Source organism: Salvelinus fontinalis, chromosome 21, assembly GCF_029448725.1.
Source record: "Salvelinus fontinalis isolate EN_2023a chromosome 21, ASM2944872v1, whole genome shotgun sequence".
NCBI lineage: Eukaryota > Metazoa > Chordata > Actinopteri > Salmoniformes > Salmonidae > Salvelinus > Salvelinus fontinalis.
In genome coordinates this window covers 45578662-45600401 of record NC_074685.1, presented here as the reverse complement: position 1 = coordinate 45600401, position 21740 = coordinate 45578662, and the positions used below count along the sequence as shown (strand labels likewise).

At 41.1% G+C, this 21740-nt stretch overlaps 1 protein-coding gene across 3 annotated transcripts; it reads right to left on the bottom strand.

Moving 5' to 3' along the window:
- Positions 1-139: 139 nt before the first annotated feature.
- ddx4 (DEAD (Asp-Glu-Ala-Asp) box polypeptide 4) lies at positions 140-14206 on the bottom strand. 3 transcript variants are annotated; one of them, XM_055875462.1, is made up of 25 exons: positions 14098-14206; positions 12404-12438; positions 12202-12217; positions 11960-12019; positions 11826-11882; positions 11666-11719; positions 11512-11559; positions 8662-8685; positions 8316-8369; positions 8134-8172; positions 7931-7951; positions 7465-7497; positions 6796-6828; positions 5388-5423; positions 5249-5293; positions 4561-4706; positions 4128-4280; positions 2993-3147; positions 2643-2772; positions 2347-2513; positions 2011-2156; positions 1798-1897; positions 1405-1675; positions 990-1097; positions 140-876 (listed from the first exon to the last, which is right to left on the bottom strand). In XM_055875462.1, exons 2-25 carry the CDS (start codon positions 12419-12421, stop codon positions 796-798), a joined length of 1995 nt encoding a protein of 664 aa, XP_055731437.1. In that variant the 5' UTR covers positions 12422-12438; positions 14098-14206; the 3' UTR covers positions 140-795. The 3 variants fall into 3 exon arrangements, with proteins under 3 accessions (XP_055731437.1, XP_055731438.1, XP_055731439.1); XM_055875463.1 differs by lacking the exon at positions 8662-8685; XM_055875464.1 differs by lacking the exon at positions 11960-12019 and having other exon boundaries at positions 14098-14205.
- Between the last annotated feature and the right edge of the window lie 7534 nt (positions 14207-21740).

The following is a 21740-nucleotide window of genomic DNA, read 5'->3' as shown; positions in this document are numbered from 1 at the left end:
AAAAGTTTACTGACAGGAAATGAGGAAACAGGATGAATGCCAGGGGCCCGAATTTAAGCACTCAGCTAGATTTTACAAGTGAAACTTAACTCAGAGCTTTAAATCGCCAATAGCTCCAACAAAATAAACAAGCCAGGCAAATTATCCAAGACATTCTTTATTTTGAATAAAAATTGGCCTTTATCCATATTTCAAATGTCTGCATGAATCAGTCAAGTAAATCAAATGTATTTGCTCATTTTGCCTGGCACAAAATTCCATGAATATTTAATACAACATAAGCACTCTTGTACATCAGTAACAAACAAGCGATCCAAAACGTGGGTCAACTCAGACTGGTTAACAGAACCAGTTTGGTCTAAATGCAGAATCCTTACAGAAATAGAATGCTTTACAGGTATTATTTGGGGACAAACACGCCTTACTCAATAGTTCAGTTCAAAACACACGAGGGTGTAAATGGCACATATTCAACAAGGTAAAACATTTGGGTGAAAGAGGAAAATAATAAGTTCAAAGTGATGCGTCACAATTCAAACCACAAGAACCAGAAGCACTAATAATAGCTAGAACATTCATTTGTGAAGTTTTACCTCAAGCACACAGATTTTAACCAGTGGTTGACATTAATCGGTTTCCCATATCCAGGACTATACACATTTCCAGAAATATCAAGCAGCGCAAAATTATTTTCTTTAAACAAAATAAGAAACACTAAAAGAAAAGTTAAATTTGAACCAAAACATGACTTAGGTTTGAAAACACAAAAACGAAAAGAATTGCAGATGTGCCTCATCACTCCCACTCGTCGTCATCTGCGCCACTGCTCAGGGCAGCAGCTAGATGACTTGCCCCATCTCTCTGGAAAGAGCCACCCTGTGGTCAAGAGATTAATCTTGCGTCAACAATGAGAACACTAAACATGTAGCCAGCCACTAAACAGTGTTCAATGGAAAATAACAGCACTCAAACCTATTCCAGATCCATACCTTCCTGCTATCAGTGGAGGCAAAGATTCTCCCACCTGGGTTGAACCCTGTAGTGCCATGAGCACTGAAGGCAGCTTCCTCCAGCCATTTGGGCACCTCCTGCTGGGCCTGTGAAAAGTAATTGCAGTGAGAATACATTTTTTATTTGAGTTCAAAGTCAGCTTTGCCTTACTTGCTAGAAGGCCTTAAAGCTGGAATCCTTAATGGTGAAAATTCCCGTCCTTTCAGGATTTTACAACAAAGTAACTGCAATCACACTATCCCCTCAGACAACATTGCACGCACACTAGAACAGCAGAACATGTACTTCATTTTTTAAATAAAACACTTTCATCCACAAAACGTGTTGGGACGGACAGTGGCGCTGATCCATCTTTAAAGGCTGCTTTTGACCAGGGAGTGTGAAATCACTTACCCCAGACAGGACTTTGACCAGGGAGCGTGCCAGGTTGCTGTCGGCCTCCGGGTCAAAGAAACACACAGCTCTCCCGGTGTTCCCACAGCGACCTGTTCTCCCGATGCGGTGGACGTACTCATCAATGTTGTTGGGAAGGTCAAAATTGACTACGTGTTGGACATCCTTGATGTCCAGTCCACGGGCAGCAACAGAGGTGGCCACCAGGACAGGACACTTTCCTGAGCGGAAGTCGCCGAGCGCCTGTTCACGCTCCCTCTGCTCACGGTCACTGGTAACACAATAAATAACTAACACTTCATACCACTGGACAAAGACTAACAAGACATAAGGTAATCCTGGGGCCCAACTAGCAATGACTATGGGTTAAATCACTTGAAGACAGTCCCTTACCCGTGAATACTAGTAGTATTAACCTTCTCCTGACACAGGAACGTCGCGATAAAGTCAGCCTGCCTCTTGGTTTCCACAAAGACCATTGTGCGTTCAGACCCTGTGAAGGCAGAATATCCCCTTCAACATTTAGACAATTCGGTGTACTGAAAAGTGGTTGAAGCGTTTGCATGAGAGGTGCTGACAGTTATAGAGCGAGGTGCTAATGGGTACCTGTAGTCTTCAGGACCTCCAGTAGTTGGTCTCTTTTGGAGAACTTGGTCACCTGAACCACGACCTGCTCTACATCACTGCAGGCTCCGCCCACCACGCCCACAGCAAGGAACAGATAGTCCTTCTTCAGGAAGTCACCAGCCAGTCTTAACACCACAGGACAACAAGGCATCAGGCATCAACCCTTCTCATTTAAAAACCACAACTACCATTTAGAAATTGTGCCATAACTCGTTCTACTGCATTATCCTTTACATTAGCTGCACAAATATTTCAACGTTCATTTTAAATTCATTGTTTATCTCAGTTATCTGTGGCGGAGTGTGGGAGACAGACTTTTGGATGTCCTCGGGGTAGGTAGCGCTGAACATAAGGGTCTGGCGGTCCTCTTTAGCTGGCATGCCTGGGGACCCCACCAGCTTGCGCATTGCAGGCTCAAAGCCCATGTCCAGCATCCTGTCAGCCTCATCCAGCACCAGGTAACGCAGCTTGCTCAAGCCAATCTGGGGGAAGTAGACAGAAGAGGCCGTATATTCATTTGCTAAAAAAGACTATGTTAACAGATGGCTTCAACCGGCTGCCAACTACAAGGTTGGATTCAAATATGCGTTTGTTATTGAAGCACCCATTACCTTTCCTCTTCCAATCATGTCCATCAGTCTTCCTGGAGTCCCACACAGCACATTGCAGCCCTTCAGTATCTCGCGAATGGTGTGACCGGTGCTTATGCCACCGTAAACCACCACTGGACGCACACAAGTACTACAAAAGACAGTGGAAAAGTCTCCAGAATCAGTGTCCATTGGATTCCCCCCCCCTAACATACCAATCTTGAAAAAAAGGTACCTTAACTTTTGCCATAATAAGAACAAATTAGATTTGTATCTAGCTCCATTTTCACTATTACTATTGAAAAGTGCAGGTGGAGTGAAAGGGGTTGAACATACTGCCTTTTGAATATGCAGTGAACATAACTTCATACCCATGGGCAAACTTCCTGGCTTCCATGTAGATCTGGTTGATCAGCTCCCTGGTTGGGGCCACTATAATAACCTCTGGCTCCTGGACCTCGCTGAACTTACTAGCTGCCACGCCGTCTACCATCAGCTGCTGCAGGATGGGCAGTAGGAATGCAGCCTGGGGGACGACGACAAAAGTTAAAATACTTTGTCTACCCACAGGCTTACCAGACCTGCCAACCCTGTCCAACTTTTTAGAGTACCAGACACACAGCAAATTGGAGATTCAACTCGCAAATCTAGTGCAAAGGCATTTTAGAAGCATTACCTCTATAGCTAATAACAGACATTCATTCTTCATCGCGCAGTCTTCTAAACTCCCGACTCCATTTAATGCCAAGATGTTTGTTTGATTATACTTAGGTAATGCTTTTTGTGACATGTATCAAATAACAGTCTCAGGTTGCATGATCCTCGTAAGGTTAAGTGGAAAATACAACTAATGGGACGAAGAATTAACTGTATATCACACTCGCACAAATGCGACCAGTCATTTTTCGTATTTGCATTTCATTTCTTTCACTAGCAAATGCGAGTGAACTGCTGGCACTTTAGAGCACACTGAATGTCCATCTTATGTTGGCTTGAAACAATTCGTGTTTACCTTTCCACAACAACAGTCGAAAAGGGATTTGTGCATGTTTTTACATACAGCTGACAGTCGGCAAAATCAGCATCACAACAAACAGGAAGAGGGGCAGACAGTGCAGCTACGTCAATTAATTATGTATTAATCTCCATGTCCATTGACACAAACTCCATTCATGTCTGTGTGTTGCAGCTCGAGAATCGCAATGTTATATTTACTCAGTGGATCTATTACCCCCCAAAAAATCAGGCCCTATTAATTTCCACGTACTTTTAACTCGGATATCGTACATGGACAAGAGAACTGCGTAGTTGGTACACAAGGCAGGTCTGGCTTACACATGGCGGCCAACACAGGCGCTATAGATTTATACCAGAGTAGGTTAACCTGGGTGACAGATACGACCAGAGCTCCATTTCACATACTAGTATTTGAACTACAAGAAAAAGGGGCTCAACACTTCTTGCTAAATAGGGAATTTTAATTAGATTCAGTTCAGTTCTACTCACCGTTTTCCCAGATCCAGTCTGGGCGCAGGCCATGAGGTCCCGGCCAGCAGCGATAATGGGAATGCCATGCTTCTGTACTGGGGTGGGCTTCATATAGCCAGACTTACTGACGTTCCTGTTCAGAGATTCACACAGGGCAGCCTCTTCAAAACCCTGAGGATAATGGCTTAGTCAGTTTCAAAATCACAACAACATTGCCATTTACCAATACATGAATACAACAACCAGTATACAACAATCCATCTGTTTATTTGACAAACAAGCATTTGTGTTGCAAGTGCAACTCTGGGGCCATCCCAAAATCTTAACCTTTTCCTTGTTCATTCTAACAATGCAACCAATATTGGGGAAGTTCATTCAGTTGTGAAGGTAAGGAGATTAATAAAATTACCCATTAACACTTTAAGGACACAGCCACCAGTAAGGCACTCACCATGATGGCCTTTGGCGGATTGCTGCCGCTGACGTCGACCAAGATGTCATCGTACTTATCAAAGTTGATGCCCGACTCATAATGAGCAAAAATAGACTCCTCCTCCTCACAAAGGGCTTCGGGTATGTAGGTCACCTTTGGGGGACCTGGTGGTAGAGTGAGGTTATGAAAACGGGATCACCTTCTGAAGTATTTAATTAAAGAATCCACTGAAAGAACATCTCAGATGCAACTTTCTGCAACTGAATGTTGTTAAGAGAAGAGCAGCAGCCTTGTTAACGTTGAAACGAGACCGAAGTAGTTGAACTACAACATAAGTATTGTTTAGAAAAACATGGAAGTTAAAGGGAACCATTGCATTTTTGTTTTATGTAACTTATTAATGTAATTAAACATCCTGAGCGCAGTCCAGCCCCCCATTCGAAGCAACGACGCATCAGCATGGATGTTTAATTACATTAATAAGTTACATGGAACAAAAACAAAAATGCAATAGTTCCCTTTAAGTATTGTTTAGAAAAACATGGAAGTTATGTTTTATTAGTCTTCTGTAAGGGATACATCAGGGTTCCCCAACTGGAGGCGCAGGCCTGGTTTTATTTGCCCCCCCCCCCCCCCGAGCTGAATCTAGTTGATGATCACTGGTATACATAGTCAAACAAAACACTTACTTGCATAACATACAAACCTGGATTGCCACCATCTCCACCACCTTCCCCATCCGTGGTTGATCCTAAAATGTGAAAATCTCACATAAAGACATTTTCAAATGTAAAAGTATTCATCAGGTCAAGGAAATGAATTAGTAACAAATGAAAACACGGAACCTTTAGAGAAAACTTCCTCATCTCGTCCACGATAACCTGGAATGATAAGACATGGGAAGTTTCACAATAAGGCTCGCTGTGACTCAATCTCGTAAATGCAAGGCCAATTACTACGGCTCTATAATCTCCGCAATGCAAAAATAACACTGATGGAATAGCAGAATCCAGACCAAAACAGAATGCAACAATATGAAACAAAGTAATGAATCTAATGTAATTAACTATAACAAACAAAAATAAAACGCAACACGTAATGTGTTGGCCCCATGTTTCACGAGCTGAAAACAAATTATGAAATGTTCCATATGCACAAAACGCTAATTTCTCTCAAATTATGAACAAACTGGTTTACTTGTCTTTTCGTAAGCATTTCTCCCTTTGCCAAGATATGCCACACACCTGTCAGATGGATGGATTATCAACCGGCTGATTAAACAGCATAACCATTACACAGGTGCGCATTGTGCTAGGGACAATAAAAAGCCACTAAAATGTGTTTTGTCACAACACAATGCCACAGATGTCTCATACTGACTGCAGTTTTATCCACCAGAGCTGTTGACAAATAATGAAAGGTTCATTTCTCCACCATATGCCACATTCGTCATTTTAGAGAATATGGCAGTACGTCCAACCAGCCTCACAAACGCAGACAAAGTGTAACCATGCCAGCCCAGGACCTCCACATCACCATGCAGACTGATGACAAATTTTTTCTGTAATAAAGCCCTTAGGTGGATAAACTATTTCTGATTGGCTGCGTCTAGCACCCCAGTGGCTTGTCCTGGGTCCCAAGTGGGCGGGCCGATGCCCTCCTATGCAAAATCCATAGGTTAGGCCCAAATGTATTTATTTCCCTAAGAACTGTAAAATCATTGAAATGGTTTGTTACATTTATACTGAACAAAAATATGTATTAAAAATGTATTTGCTAAAGTTAAAATCAGAAGACATGAACAGAATGAGTCAGTGATTTGTATTTCCTGCAACTTTCTGAAGAAGCAACAATAATTCCCTGTCTGTGCGGTGCACACATCTATCACTGTGTAGGCGTTAGTGATGATGCTAATGAAAAGTCTTCTGGTAGATGGAAAGGCTTTCTTAAACTACAAAGAAGCCTATGCTTACCTGGCATTAGATTTTAATCAAGCCACTGAGTTTTTATTTTGCAAACTCCATTGGTGTGTTACAAAAACAGTGCATCTTGCTAGGTGCACACTGGAATTAAAGGGTAATTATACCCAAATATTATCAAATTTGTCCTAGATCTCCTGATGTGGTTTAGGCATTATGGACTTATAAAAATGACTATTTGATGTTCTATTAAAAGTGAATGAGTGAGAACCTGAAGGGGAAAAGTGAGAAAACAGAATTTGGGAAAAGTAAAATGTATAGGGGCCTAAATTACCTCCTCCGCCAAATCCTCCTCCATCACCACCACCTGAAACAAACCATAGTTAGCAACAACTTTCCCTCAAGCATTTCAACTGATTTGAAGCATGAAGAAAATACAGACTTGACAACCTTGAATATTTTTGAGTGCCATGTCAGCAACACTGCTCAAATCATAGGCAAATCCCACTTTGCCTAATGTTGGCAAAAGGCTGCCTTAGAAGGAATGATAGGTGATATGGGTAACATGGCTGCTCTTCAGTATCTAACTAGAAACAAGTTTAAATGTACAAAGGGATAAGGTGGGTAGGAGGGGAATTCCAGAGTCATTTTGAAGCAGTTGTCTTTCCCCCCCCCTACAGCTGCCATTTTCTGAAACCTAGTCTTCATTAATATCAAACAATGCAGCCAACAAAGAAATCTTGTTTGAGCCTAAATGGAATTGTGGTCAAAATCCTACATTGTACCAACTAGAAGCCCATTTTATGGTCGTTTTTCACACCAGCATACTTACACCTCAAATTGCGTGCAAGTACGCAAAATGCGTGCACGGTGGAAAATATTTTTGCATTGACATAAACTAGGCATCTTTGAATGATACTCACTGGTAAAAGACTGAGGATAGATTTCAAGTCAGTATTTGATGGAATATTTTAGAATTTCCGTAAGTGAGGTGCTGATTTACCTGATCGGAAGCCTCCCCGGCTACCTCCAAACCCTGAAAAGTGAAGGATTTGAGCAAAAAAAAAGCCATAAAACAGCATGATAGATTTCAGTAGCTTACCACCATTTCAATAATGAGAACTAGAACTTAGTGTAGACCACCATCCACAAAAATGTTAACACTCCATATTTATATTTTAGCAGACACGTATTCAGAGCAATTAGGTTTAAGTGCCTTGCTCAAGGGTACATAGATTGTTTTACCTAGTCGGCTCTGGGATTTGAACCAGCAACCTTTAAATTGGCCCGCTCTTAACTGATAGTCTACCTGACCTTTTTGTCACTAATATTAGACAAGAGCATGTTCAATTTATTTGAATGCAAAAAGACATGCAGAAACACTTGGGAGGACAACAAGAGCTTTCAAACTGAGCCAACCATCTAGAATTAAATTTTCTTGCGTGTAGAGAATATGAAAACCAACATACCGCCATCATTGCCATCATCCCCTGTCAAAAAGTAGATTTCACAAAACCCACGTGTAAACCATTACATTCAATAGCTAGATGGATAAGACAATATTCAAGAAACATTTCAAAATCAGGGGCATAATGTTTATTAAGACTCTGCTCATCAAGAGAAATGACAATGTGGGGCATAAGAACTAGAGGATAAGAATAGCTCCTATTACCGTTTCGGGTGCCTCCTCCCCTTGATCCTCTGCCGCCCCCTGTTGAGACAACAATTTGATGTATTTGGGGAGAATAAATCACAATTAAGAGTTATGCAATTACCCAAATTGTTCCAGAAAGTTAATTGTCCAGAAAATATTTTTTCTAATTTGTTTATTTCAGAAGGAACCACAAGTCTCACCTCTGCCTCTTCCCCTGAAGCCTCCTTCACCACTGTTCCAGGAGCTGCCTTTATCTGTACAGAACAGTTCCAATTCAAAGAACATCAATATTAATAGTTTGAGGTATGATTTAATAAAGTCATGCCGAAGACATTTGAAGAACCTCAAAATGCCAGCGGCACCAGCATAATACATTTTGGAACTCTGAAATTGATCAAATACCCTGAACAGTATTATGCCTCTATTCTATTTTTAGTGCTATCCCCATGACAGTAAATATTCTGAGCTGTGCATTCTATCCAAAAATTCATTGATCGCAGTGTGACAATTTGCTCAGTGACCTGCAATATCAAGTCAGTCACCTACCTTCATTCCCATTCTTATCAGCTCCTGTTGACAGAGGGCAATATACAAAAAAAAAATATATATATATATATATATATTTTTTTTTAAATATTTTTATATATATACACTGCTCAAAAAAATAAAGGGAACACTTAAACAACACAATGTAACCCCAAGTCAATCACACTTCTGTGAAATCAAACTGTTCACTTAGGAAGCAACACTGATTGACAATAAATTTCACATGCTGTTGTGCAAATGGAATAGACAAAAGGTGGAAATTATAGGCAATTAGCAAGACACCCCCAAAAAAGGAGTGATTCTGCAGGTGGTGACCCTCATACCACCCTCATGGAGTCTGTTTCTGACCGTTTGAGCAGACATGCACATTTGTGGCCTGCTGGAGGTCATTTTGCAGGGCTCTGGCAGTGCACCTCCTTGCACAAAGGCGGTCCTGCTGCTGGGTTGTTGCCCTCCTACGGCCTCCTCCACGTCTCCTGATGTACTGGCCTGTCTCCTGGTAGCGCCTCCATGCTTTGGACACTACGCAGACAGACACAGCAAACCTTCTTGCCACAGCTCGCATTGATGTGCCATCCTGGATGAGCTACACTACCTGAGCCACTTGTGTGGGTTGTAGACTCCATCTCATGCTACCACTAGAGTGAGAGCACCGCCAGCATTCAAAAGTGACCAAAACATCAGCTAGGAAGCATAGGAACTGAGAAGTGGTCACCACCTGCAGAATCACTCCTTTTTTGGGGGTGTCTTGCTAATTGCCTATAATTTCCACCTTTTGTCTATTCCATTTGCACAACAGCATGTGAAATTTATTGTCAATCAGTGTTGCTTCCTAAGTGAACAGTTTGATTTCACAGAAGTGTGATTGACTTGGAGTTACATTGTGTTGTTTAACTTCTTGCGACTACAGGGGGTGCTGTTCTCATTAGCATAACTGCATTACAGATTAAACGGCTTCCTACTCAATTCTTAATCGTACAATATGCATATTATTACTATTATTGGATAGAAAACACTCTCTAGTTTCTATAGGCGTTGGAATTTTGTCTCTGAGTGGAACAGAACTCATTCTACAGCAATTTCCCTGACATGGAGTCAGATTTCACACATTTTGGCCCCTGATCTGGAGTCAGTTTAAAGGCCACTGTGAACGCTATCAGGATACGGACACTGCTTACGTCTTCCCCTGGATGCCTTTACGTGATGACGCTTTGAATGGTATCGATTGCGCAATCACAGCCACTATAAATCAAAAAAACGTGTAGGTAGGAACTCTTTTCCAGATGCGCCGAACGCGCGGTGGACACCGACCTCTTTTTCCAAGCATTAGTGTAGCCAGTAATATTTCTCAGGTCATGTTTTTACTCGTTATAGGAGTTAAAAACATCATAAGGTAGTTAATTTAAACCGTTTTATATCAATTTATATCCGTTTAGTGCGCATTTTGGGACATTTATTTTTGAGACACTTTGAAGCGCCGGGCAGGTTTCCAGTTCATGCCGAACGCAGTGGGCATTTCCACATGGCAAGAGGACAGCTTTCGACCAAAAGACGATTAGACCCAAGAGAGGATTCTTTGCCCAAGATTCTGATGGAAGAACACCTCAAAGAACAATTTATTATGATAAATCGTGTTTGTCGAAAAATGTTAATCGCTTATGACGCCATTTTGTTAGACGTAGCTTCGCTTGGCGCAAGCTATTGAAAAGTAAGGATAATTTAAAAAAAATGTAAATCAGCGATTGTATTAAGAATTAAATTGTCTATCAATCGCTGTCCACCCTATATTTTTTAGTCACGTTTATGAATATTTATGTATACGACTAGATCACTGTCTAATATGGCGCACAACATTTTCTGACCAGCTGGGCTACTTTTGTCATTGTCTAACCATGATTTTGGTGGCTAAATATGCACATTTTCGAACAAACTGTATATGTATGTTGTAATATGATGTTACAGGAGTGTCATCTGAAGAATTCTGAGAAGGTTAGTGAAAAAATTAATATATTTTGGCGATGTTTACGTTATCGCTCTCTTTGGCTAGAATCAATGCTGGGGTAATGTTTGCACATGTGCTATGCTAATATAACGATTTATTGTGTTTTCGCTGTAAGACACTTAGAAAATCTGAAATATTGTCTGTATTCACAGGATCTGTGTCTTTCGATTAGTGTATGCTGTGTATTTTTACGAAATGTTTGATGATTAGTAATTAGGTAAACACGTTGCTCTATGTATTTATTCTTGTCCATTTGTGACGGTGGGTGCAATTGTAAACTATGATATCTACCTGAAATATGCACATTTTTCTAACAAAACTTATCCTATACCATAAATATGTTATCAGACTGTCATCTGATGAGTTTTTTTCTTGGTTAGTGGCTATCAATATCTTAGTTTAGCCGAATTGGTGATAGCTACTGGTGTTGAGAAAAAATGGTGGACAAAGAAAAAGGGTGTCTTTTGCCAACATGGTCAGCTAATAGATTTACATATTTTGTCTTCCCTGTAAAACATTTTAAAAATCTGAAATGGTGACTTTATTCACAAGATCTGTATCTTTCATTAGGTGTCTTGGACTTGTGATTTAATGATATTTAGATGCTATAATTTAAATGTGACGCTATGCTAGCGATGCTAATCAGTGTGGGGGGGTGGGATCCCGGATCCGGGTTTCAGAGGCAGTAAAAGTTAAGCGTTCCCTTTATTTTTTTGAGCAGTGTATATTACCTGTAAAACAATTTTTTCCAAGATGCCTTAGGCATACATCTTGAGTAAATACTAAATTTTACACAGCAAGAATTACATCAAATAAAATGTATATGAAATAATTATGGGACTATGCACCTGAAGAGAAACTCTTGAAATCTCCACCACCTCCCCTGGACCCTCGGCCTGCAAGTAAAAATTGCAAGAATTTCAAGTCAGTATAGTAATAACTCAGACCTGTGATAGTTCCCCCCCAATAAGAACCAAGATACATTTATTTTAAAATACTTGCCTCTGCCACCACCAAAGCCACCATCACTTCCACTGTTCCAGGAGCTGACTTTATCTGTAAGTAAAAATTGGAAGAATTTCAAGTCAGTACAGTAATAACTCAGACCCGTGATATTTTCTCCCCAATAAGAACCAAGATACATTTATTTTAAAGAACTTGCCTCTGCCGCCACCAAAGCCACCATCACCTCCACTGTTCCAGGAGCTGACTTTATTATCTGAAGAGATCACAAATATTTTGAACATTGTTTCCATTCTTGCAAGTTAGCTAACGGATATAATGGCACAATCCTACCAGTCGGTCTCCCAAAACTGGAACTTTGGCCACCACTGGTCCACGAGCTCATTCCACTTTCTACAAAAACCCATTCAAGCTCAGCCATTAATAGATTATTTTGTTTAAAGGCTTTCCCAACAACACCCGTGAAAAAGCAAGTTGCATCCAAGTGACAGGATGCTACCTGGCTTTTGTAGAAAACATGTGTCCATTTTGCAAAGGGAATCCAGCTAGTCCACAAACAAATTACATGAACCTACCATTACTTGTGGTAACCTGCAAAGTAAAATATAATATATAAAATATAATATATATGAAAACGTTCCATTCACATATGCTGATAGAAGCCAATATTACACATACATTTCACACCAAGTAGTGACAATATAAGCTTTGGTTCACTATTGACTCCACTAATATGTAAAGCATAACAGCTCAAATTACTGGTTTAGAGTAATTTACCTCATCCCAGTTGTCCATGATCTACAAATGTGGTTCTGAAATTAGGAAAAGACAAAAGTCAATTAACTGCACCTGGGTATCTATTACCTAGCTTGCTACATTTTAGGGTGTGTCGGTAAATTACATTTCACAGAACTTCGAGTGTGCATGATAACTGATATACAAATACCCAACACCTGTTAAATATAACCGTGTTGCTATCAGCAACGTTCTACATGAACAGCCTAACCAGCTCTATTTGGTCGACTAAAATGGTATGCGTTAAGTGTTCTCATTTGTGTCTGGAACAAGTTAGCTTGGTTTATTGACTGCAGTTGTGAGGTCAGAACGCTCGGATCAATCCAACCCCTCCTCCAGAGCGTCCAGTGTCCGCTCTGAGCGGACCGAGAGCGAAACCGCTGAACCGTCGCTCTGAACGGTCCGAGAGCGAAACAGCTGAACCGACGCTCTGAACGCTCCGAGAACCAAACCACTGAATTTACAAACGCCCAAGAGCGCACTCAGACACTCAATGTATAATTTACAAACACACCTTTAGTAGTCAATGTTTCAGAACGCTTCTAAGAAGTTCTCTAGTTAACTAGCGATACTAGAGTATTTTCCATCAAAAAAAGTGACCGACTAACTAGCTAATGTACTTTGAGAAAGTAAAATCAAAGCACAGAACGACATTGTATAACAACCTAGCTAGCTAATTTCTTGCAGACACAAGAAAGCACTCTTTTCCCAATACTGTACAATGACAAAAACAACTAACCTTGGAAGATGACTTGTCATGAATAAGCAGTGATATGAATAACTAGTAACGCTAGTTAACTACTTTTCATGCCATTTGTCTGCGGTCATTAACTCACCAAGTTCGCCCAACACGTGCAGCCATTGATTTCGAAATGTAAAGAAGACATTACCTAGCTAGATAAGCATGCCTAACAAAGTTCAGTAATGTTCGTGAGCTAGATAACATTTACAGTTAGTTATCCAAATAAATGACCATTTAGTTCTTAATTTAGCCAGTCATGTACAAAATATAACTAGTTAGCAAGCTAATGTTAACCTAGTTAACTAGCTGAACATGCTAATCATTCTCGGGACAAAAAGCGAAATACTCGCCATCTTGACTAGGTAACGTTAGCTAGATAGCATTACGTAGAGATTTTTAAATAAGTGTAACAGTATAAACTTTACGGCGTCCCCTCGCCCCGACACGGGTGCGAACCACATCAACAACGGTCGCCCACGAAGCATCGTTACCCATCGCTCCACAAAGGCCACGGCTCTTGCAGAGCAAGGGGCAACACTACTTAAGTCTCAGAGCAAGTGACGTAACTGATTGAAATGCTACTAGCGCGTACCCGCTAACTAGCTAGCCATTTCACATCCGTTACATAAGTAATCGGTAAAATGTCCCAAATGGCAACAAAAATAAAAACAAGATGAGAATGGTGGTATGATGTATATTGTAATAACTTCGGCTAACTGAAAAGTCATTAGTTAACACCAAAATGGCTTACACAAAATGGCTGCAATTCCTATGGTGCTAATTACCTAGCCAACACGAACCTAGCGGTCTTCTAGCTAACCCATAAAGAAGATAACTAGTTAGATAATCAACTTAAGATATGTTTTGCCTGCAATCATTACAAACATAAAAGCATTTTGATGCGCTGAGAAAAAGTAATATTTAAACTCCGTACATTGTCGAAACGCTTTCCCGCAGCTTCTTGATGTTCTTCCACGTGGCAGAAGGTTGTGGATCGTCAAAAACAGAGCGCGCTTGTCGCGGACTCATAAAAACCCAGCGTGGACTGCAGCAAGGAAGAGAAGGGGTGTTACTTTTTATTAAAACAATTTATAAAACCACTGCTCGGGATTTATTTACTTATCATTGAAAGGTCATATCAAATGAAATGTTGATTTACAAATATTATTTTTTATATAAAACTAGAAAGCTTTTTATGGCCGAGTAAGTGAGTAATTACTATTTAATGTGACCTCCCATCTTTCTCATTTACGTGTGGCTAATCCATATTAGTAATTATTTCGTCCTGGTATTTTTTTATTGAAACGGGGGACTGTGAAAATATCTTTGTTTCAACAACTCAGACAAAATGTGTAAATAAGAAGCGCTATAAAATCGACGTAGTCCATGTTGTGATTGGCAATTAGTGTAATTGCTCCGGTTACGTTGTGTGTTAGGTCATGTCAATCACATGGAAGAACGTTCAGATAGAAAAATGTAATGTAGAACAAACATGCCTCTCTAACATGTACAATAAGGAATCATGTCGGCTCTAGTGATACAATTTATATCTGCAACATTTGAGACCATCTGGCAACTGAACATGGTGCAGAGGAAACACAAGGGTCCAAAATTAGCTTAATTGTTTGATTCTTGGTGATTGAGGTCATCTCTGGGCCGAGGAGATCTTATCCCTGATCAGTTGTTCACTTGGGCAAATATTTTAGTGTGACCAGTGGTGCGTTCAGCAAGACACAGCGTTTTGGAAAGTTCTGATAGAAATATCAATGTAGAACGAACATGCTTGTCTGACATAAAGACCAAGAAATCATGTTGGCTCTATTCATGGCATTTCTATCTGCAACTGAAGGTGGCCCTGAGTTCCTATCCCCACCTATCTTTTCTTCTGTACCTAACATTATTTTTCCACTAGAGGGCAGGAGCCTCATCTGACAGAAAATTCCCAGATTGTAGTCTTATAAAAATGAAACTACAATATAGATTCACACTGTTAGATGTGATAATTTAGCCTGGTTGCTAGTCTCTGTAACATTCCACTCCTTGTACTGTGTGTCATGTATCAAAGAACCATGTATGTGAACTATTTAGGATTGAAAAATGTGGAAAACTTAATGATTAATTTTAAAGTTACAATATGTAACTTTTTGGGGACCCTACTGTCATTCTCAGTGAAAGCAAGTCTAAGAAGCGGTATATCTGTTCTATGTGTGCTATTCCTATAATTCAATCTCTTAAATTTCGTTTTTATCTTTTACATTTGGTTTTGTACACCAAATTCAAACAGCTGAAAATACAATATTTTTGGTTATTGAAAAGTTATTTCACAGCGGTTAAGATGGTACAATGATTCTCTACACTATGAATTACTTGTTTTGTCACATAAACTGAAATTAGGGGAACTAGAAATTTAGCAACCAGGAAATGGCGAAGTGATTTATGCATATTGTACCTTTAAGCAAAAAGTGGATTAACAGGTGGCGTTCGTTTTGCATGGCCAAGTGCCCCTGGTGGGTGAAGATTTCACTTAAAGGAATAATCCACTCAAAACCACAAATTCTTATGATTTTTGTTGTTAAATAATGCAAATATGTGAGAACAATATATGCTGTGAAATGTTTTTGCATTTAATTGTTATAATAAGGTAGGAAGCAACATGTGTATCATCACTATTGGTGAGTCCAGATGTGAGAAGTCTATAGTTACATGCGGCATCCCACAGGAGTCAGTCAGTGTTGGGGCATATCCTGTTTCTAATTTACATGCTTCATCAACTTCCACTAATTTATAACATCATCTTCCACTGACGATAGGTCTACATTAACACCAAACCGGACACCCTCTCTGCCCGAGCAAAACTCAGCAGCTGCCTAGAGGACATCAGGGCATGGATGACAGAGACCTTCCTCCAGTTGAACAGTAGCAAGACTGAGGCTATGCTTATTGGGACACCCAAGCAGGTCATCAGTGCTGGAAACATCTGTCCTACAATCAACTGCCAGATCATCCACCTGTCCTCTGTCACCTCCAACCAAGGAGTCAAGTTTGATCCTTCTCTGTCCTTTGAAGCCCACATAAAACAAATATGTAAAACATCATTTTTCCATCTTATAAACATTGTCTGGGTCATACCGTCACTCTAGATGCAGAGAAACTGTGAGGATTGGATTATGTTGAGCTGCGGGGCACCGGTCTGAGGCACCTGACGTGAACGGGAAAAAGCGGTTAGGGAGGAGCACCCTTCTTAAACCGAACAGTAATCTGCGGCACTTGGTCATGTTGTCAACAAGGCAGTATGGAGCATCATCCAGAAACATACATCTGTTTTCCATAAAATATATGTTTGAATTTTCAAACTAGTTTTCATTGGGAATGCAGTTAAGCTTTTTAGATCAAAAGCAATCACTTTTACATGTGAAAAGACAGAATCCTACTCATTACTCCACATGCTAATTATGTCACTTTTGTTTCGCCGTGGGCTTTGAACGGGCCACCTGGCTCACACCCGGGAGGCAGCCCGGTTTCCAAAAGAAATGCAATCAACTTTCCTGGTGCAAACACGCCTACCCGTGCGCCCGGGCCAGATGAATCAAATCCCCTCACTCATCCACGCCTTTAATCTTCTCTAGGATCAACTACGGCAAAGCTCTGTTTGGGGGCCTCCCAGCCAAATCACTACAGAGGCTCCAACTAATCCATAACAATGCTGCCAAAGTCAGACCATATCACCCCAATCCTGGCTCAACTTCACTGGCTACCAGTCAATTACAGCAGGGTTTTCCAATCTCGGTCATGGGCCCCCCCCCCCCCCCCCTGGGTGCACACTTTGGTCAAATCAAATCAAATCAAATGTTATTGGTCACATACACATGGTTAGCAGATGTTAATGTGAGTGTAGCGAAATGCTTGTGCTTCTATTTCTGACAGTGCAGTAATATCTAACAAGTAATCTAACAATTCCCCAACAACTACCTAATACACACAAATCTAAAGGGGTGAATGAGAATATTATACATATAAATATATGGATGAGCGATGGCCGAGCGGCATAGGCAAGGTGCAGTAGATGGTATAAAATACAGTATATACATATGATATGAGTAATGTAAGATATGTATACATTATTAAAGTGGCATTATTTAATTAAAGCGCCATTGTTTAAAGTGACTAGTGATCCATTTATTAAAGTGGCCAGTGATTGGGTCTCAATGTAGGCAGCAGCCTCTCTGAGTTAGTGATTGCTGTTTATCATTTTTTACATTTTGGTCATTTAGCAGACGCTCTTATCCAGAGCGACTTACAGTAGAGTGCATACATGTTATTACATTTTTACATACTGAGACAAGGATATCCCTACCGGCCAAACCCTCCCTAACCCGGACGACGCTATGCCAATTGTGCATCGCCCCACGGACCTCCCGGTTGCGGCCAGCTGCGACAGAGCCTGGGCGCGAACCCAGAGACTCTGGTGGCGCAGTTAGCACTGTGATGCAGTGCCCTAGACCACTGCGCCACCCGGGAGGCAGTCTGAAGGCCATGAGATAGAAGCTGTTTTTGAGTCTCTTGGTCCCAGCTTTGATGCACCTGTACTGACCTCGCCTTCTGGATAGTAGCGGTGTGAACAGGCTCAGTTGGTTGTTACCTTGATGATCTTGTTGGCCTTTTGTGACATCCGGTGCTGTATGTGTCATGGAGGGCAGGTAGTTTGCCCCGGTGATGATTTGTGCAGACTTCACCATCCTCTGGAGAGCCTTGCGGTTGAGGGCGGTGCAGTTGCCGTACCAGGCTGTGATACAGCACGACAGGACGGTCTCGATTGTGCATCTGTAAAACTTTGTCAGGGTTCTGGGTGACAAGCCAAACTTCTTCAGCCTCCTGAGGTTGAAGAGGCTGTGTGAGTGGACCATTTCAGTTTGTCTGTGATGTGTACACCGAGGAACTTAAAACTTTCCACCTTCTCCACTGCTGTCCCTTCGATGTGGATAGGGGGGTGCTCCCTCTGCTGTTTCTTGAAGTCCACGATCATCTCCTTTGTTTTGTTGATGTTGAGTGAGAGGTTGTTTTCCTGACACCACAGTTTGAGTGCAAACTTGATGATTGAGTTGGAGGCGTGCATGGCCACACAGTCGTGGGTGAACAGGGAGTACAGCACGCACCCTTGTGGGGCCCCAGTGTTGAGGGTCAGCGAAGTGGAGATGTTGTTTCCTACATTCACCACCTGGGGGCGGCCTGTCAGAAAGTCCAGTTTTGTGCCCCAGCACTACACAGCTGATTCAATTAATCAAAGCTTGATGATGAGTTGGTTATTTGAATCAGCTGTGTAATGATAGGGCAAAAAACTAAACGTGCACCCAGGGCCGGGGGGCTGAGGTTGGGAAACCCTGAACTACAGGATCAACTTCTAAATTGTTACGCTTGCCAGCCAACCAGAAAAGCAAGGCGAACCAATTCAGGCATTCTTGAAAGTGAGGCCAATCCTTGTCCTGCAAATAAACATTATTTGTATAGTTGATTTTTGATTTTTTTGCAAGCAGTAGGAATTTATAATGAAATGTGGAGTGGGGTTCATAGTTACGTGATGACATCAAAAGTACCTTCAAAAGTATTCGGCAATCATCATTTATTTGAAAAACAGAGTTTCCAACATAATTTGTTGCAATAAGGAACGTTCTACAAAGGAATAATTCAGTGATAACTGAGGTGGCGTTAAGTGTGGAGGAAGATCAACTGTATGTAAGATTCCCAGTGTCTGTGACGCCCGCTGTTTGGTGCAATGATGACCCGGTGGAGAGTGTGATGAAATGGAGAGGACACTATCTGTCCTGCTGAGTTTTGATGCAGAGTCTTTGCTTGACAAGGTCAAGTAAGGATATGTCATTTATCCCATGAGAGCTTTTGTCCCAAACCATTATGGTGTTTTAGGTGCCAAGTTTATGGTCATGTTGCAGGAGTGTGTAGGAGGAGGTTCCTATGCACACCACGTTAGAAGTGTGGACTGTGTAGTATCGGTGGAAAAAGTTGTGCGTGTAAGCTGTGGGGGATGCCCATTGTGCTGCAGATCGGAGGTGTCCGGTTAAAGAAAGGCAGGTTGAGGTTGACAGGATCAGAGTAGTACAGAAGGTGTCGTATGGTGAGGCAGTGAAGAGAGTAGTAGAGGAAGATGGGTAGATGGCGAGGGATCCTGAAAGGATTCCTGTGAATAGGCCAAGGCCAACAGAGTGATGGGAATAATATACTGTATGTTTCAGGAAGGGGGTTTCTTAGAGTTTATAGCCAGTCACAGAAAATAGAGGTTGTGGTGGGAGCTTCAGAGAAGTACTTGGGATTGTGCAATTTTACTGCAGAAGAGTTGCAGGCAGTGGAGGCTCCTCAGAGGACCATCCTCCTCAGTGAATTTCAGAGGAAAAAATATTTCTGAAACATTAAAAAAGTAAACATTTTTAGATAAAACTATATTAAATATATTCACGTCACCAAATAATGGTTTAAAACACACTGTTTTGCAATGAAGGTCTACAGTAGCCTCAAAAGCATTCTGTAAGGTAGCACCATGGTGTAGCCGGAGGACAGCTAGTTTCCGTCCTCATCTGGGTACATTGACTTCAATACAAAACCTCGGAGGCTCATGGTTCTCAATCCCTTCCATAGACTTACACAGTAATTATGACAACTTCTGGAGGACGTCTTCCAACCGTTCAGAGCTCTTGCAGCATGAATTGACATGTCCACCCAATCAAAGGATCAGAAAATGAATCTAGCAGTGGCGTGCATTCATGGATGCCAAAAGAAGCCAGGCTTCCCCAAATATTTGACCAATAATACAAAAAAATATATATAAAATAATTTATCGTTCGTCTTTCTCTGTGTTTTTATAATTTTTCGTCAATTCGCAAGTGGCTGAATTTCACCTGAGAAATCATCCGAGCAAGGGATACAGCGCCCCTCTGTCTCAATATGTGTAGCCCATGTATCTGATGCTTTCTGGACCAAAAGAGTATAAGATTTTGGTCTAGCTGCTATTTATGAAATAATTAGCCAATCAACTTTGAGCTGAGCTCAACTGTGGGCTGTCCTGGCGCATCAAATCCATACTGGAAGCCAGAATGGATTTGGCTTCAGACCAATCAAATCACTTTCATTTTCACACACACACACACACACACACACACACACACACACACACACACACACACACACACACACACACACACACACACACACACACACACACACACACACACACACACACACACACACACACACACACACACACACAGCCACATGATATTTAGCAACTGGAAGCATACTGGAAGCCAGAATGGATTTGGCTTCAGACCAATCAAATCACTTTCATTTTCACACGCACACACACACACACACACACAGCCACATGATATTTAGCAACATTGATTGGACTAAATAGTTGTTGGTATTTTTATTTTATTTAACCTTTATTTAACCAGGTAGGCCAGTTGAGAACAAGTTCTCATTTACAACTGCGACCTGGCCAGGATAAAGCAAAGCAGTGCGACACAAACAACAACACAGAGTTTCACATGGAATAAACAAACGTACAGTCAATAACACAATAGAAAAAGTCTATATACAGTGTGTGCAAATGGCGTGAGGAGGTAAGGTAATAAATAGGCCTTAGCAGCGAAGTAATTACAATATAGCAAATTAACACTGGAGTGAGATGTGCAGCCGATGATGTGCAAGTAGAAATACTGGTGTGCAAAAAAGCAAAAAAGTGAATAAAAACAATATGAGGATGAGGTAGGTAGATTGGTATCTTTAAGTTTGTTTCAGTGTATTAAATTAAAGTCAGTTGAAGTCAGAAGTTTACATACACCTTAGCCAAATACATCTAAACTCAGTTTTTCGCAATTCCTGACATTTAATCCTAGTAAAAATTCCCTGTCGTAGGACAGTTAGGATCAACACTTTATTTTAAGAATGTGAAATGTCAGAATTATAGTAGAATGATTTATTTCAGCTTTTATTTCTTTCTTCAACATTACCAGTGGGTCAGACGTTTACATACACTCAATTAGTATTTGGTAGCATTGCCTTTAAATTGTTTAATTTGGGTCAAACGTTTCGGTTAGCCTTCCACAAGCTTCCCACAAAATGTTGGGTGAATTTTGGCCCATTCCTCCTGACAGAGCTGGTGTAACTGAGTGAGGTTTGTAGGCCTCCTTGCTTGGGGTCATATGCTTGGGGTCATTGTCCATTTGGAAGACCCATTTGCTACCAAGCTTTCACTTCCTGACTGATGTCTTGAGATGTTGCTTCAATATATGGACATAATTTTCCTACCTCATGATGCCATCTATTTTGTGAAGTGCACCAGTCCCTCCTGCAGCAAAGCACCCCCACAACATGATGCTGCCACCCCCGTTCTTCACAGTTGGGATGGTGTTCTTCGGCTTGCAAGCTTCCCCCTTTTTCCTCCAAACATAACGATGGTCATCATGGCCAAACAGTTCTATTTTTTGTTTCATCAGACCAGAGGACATTTCTTCAAAAAGTACGATCTTTGTCCCCATGTGCAGTTGCAAACCGTAGTCTGGCTTTTTT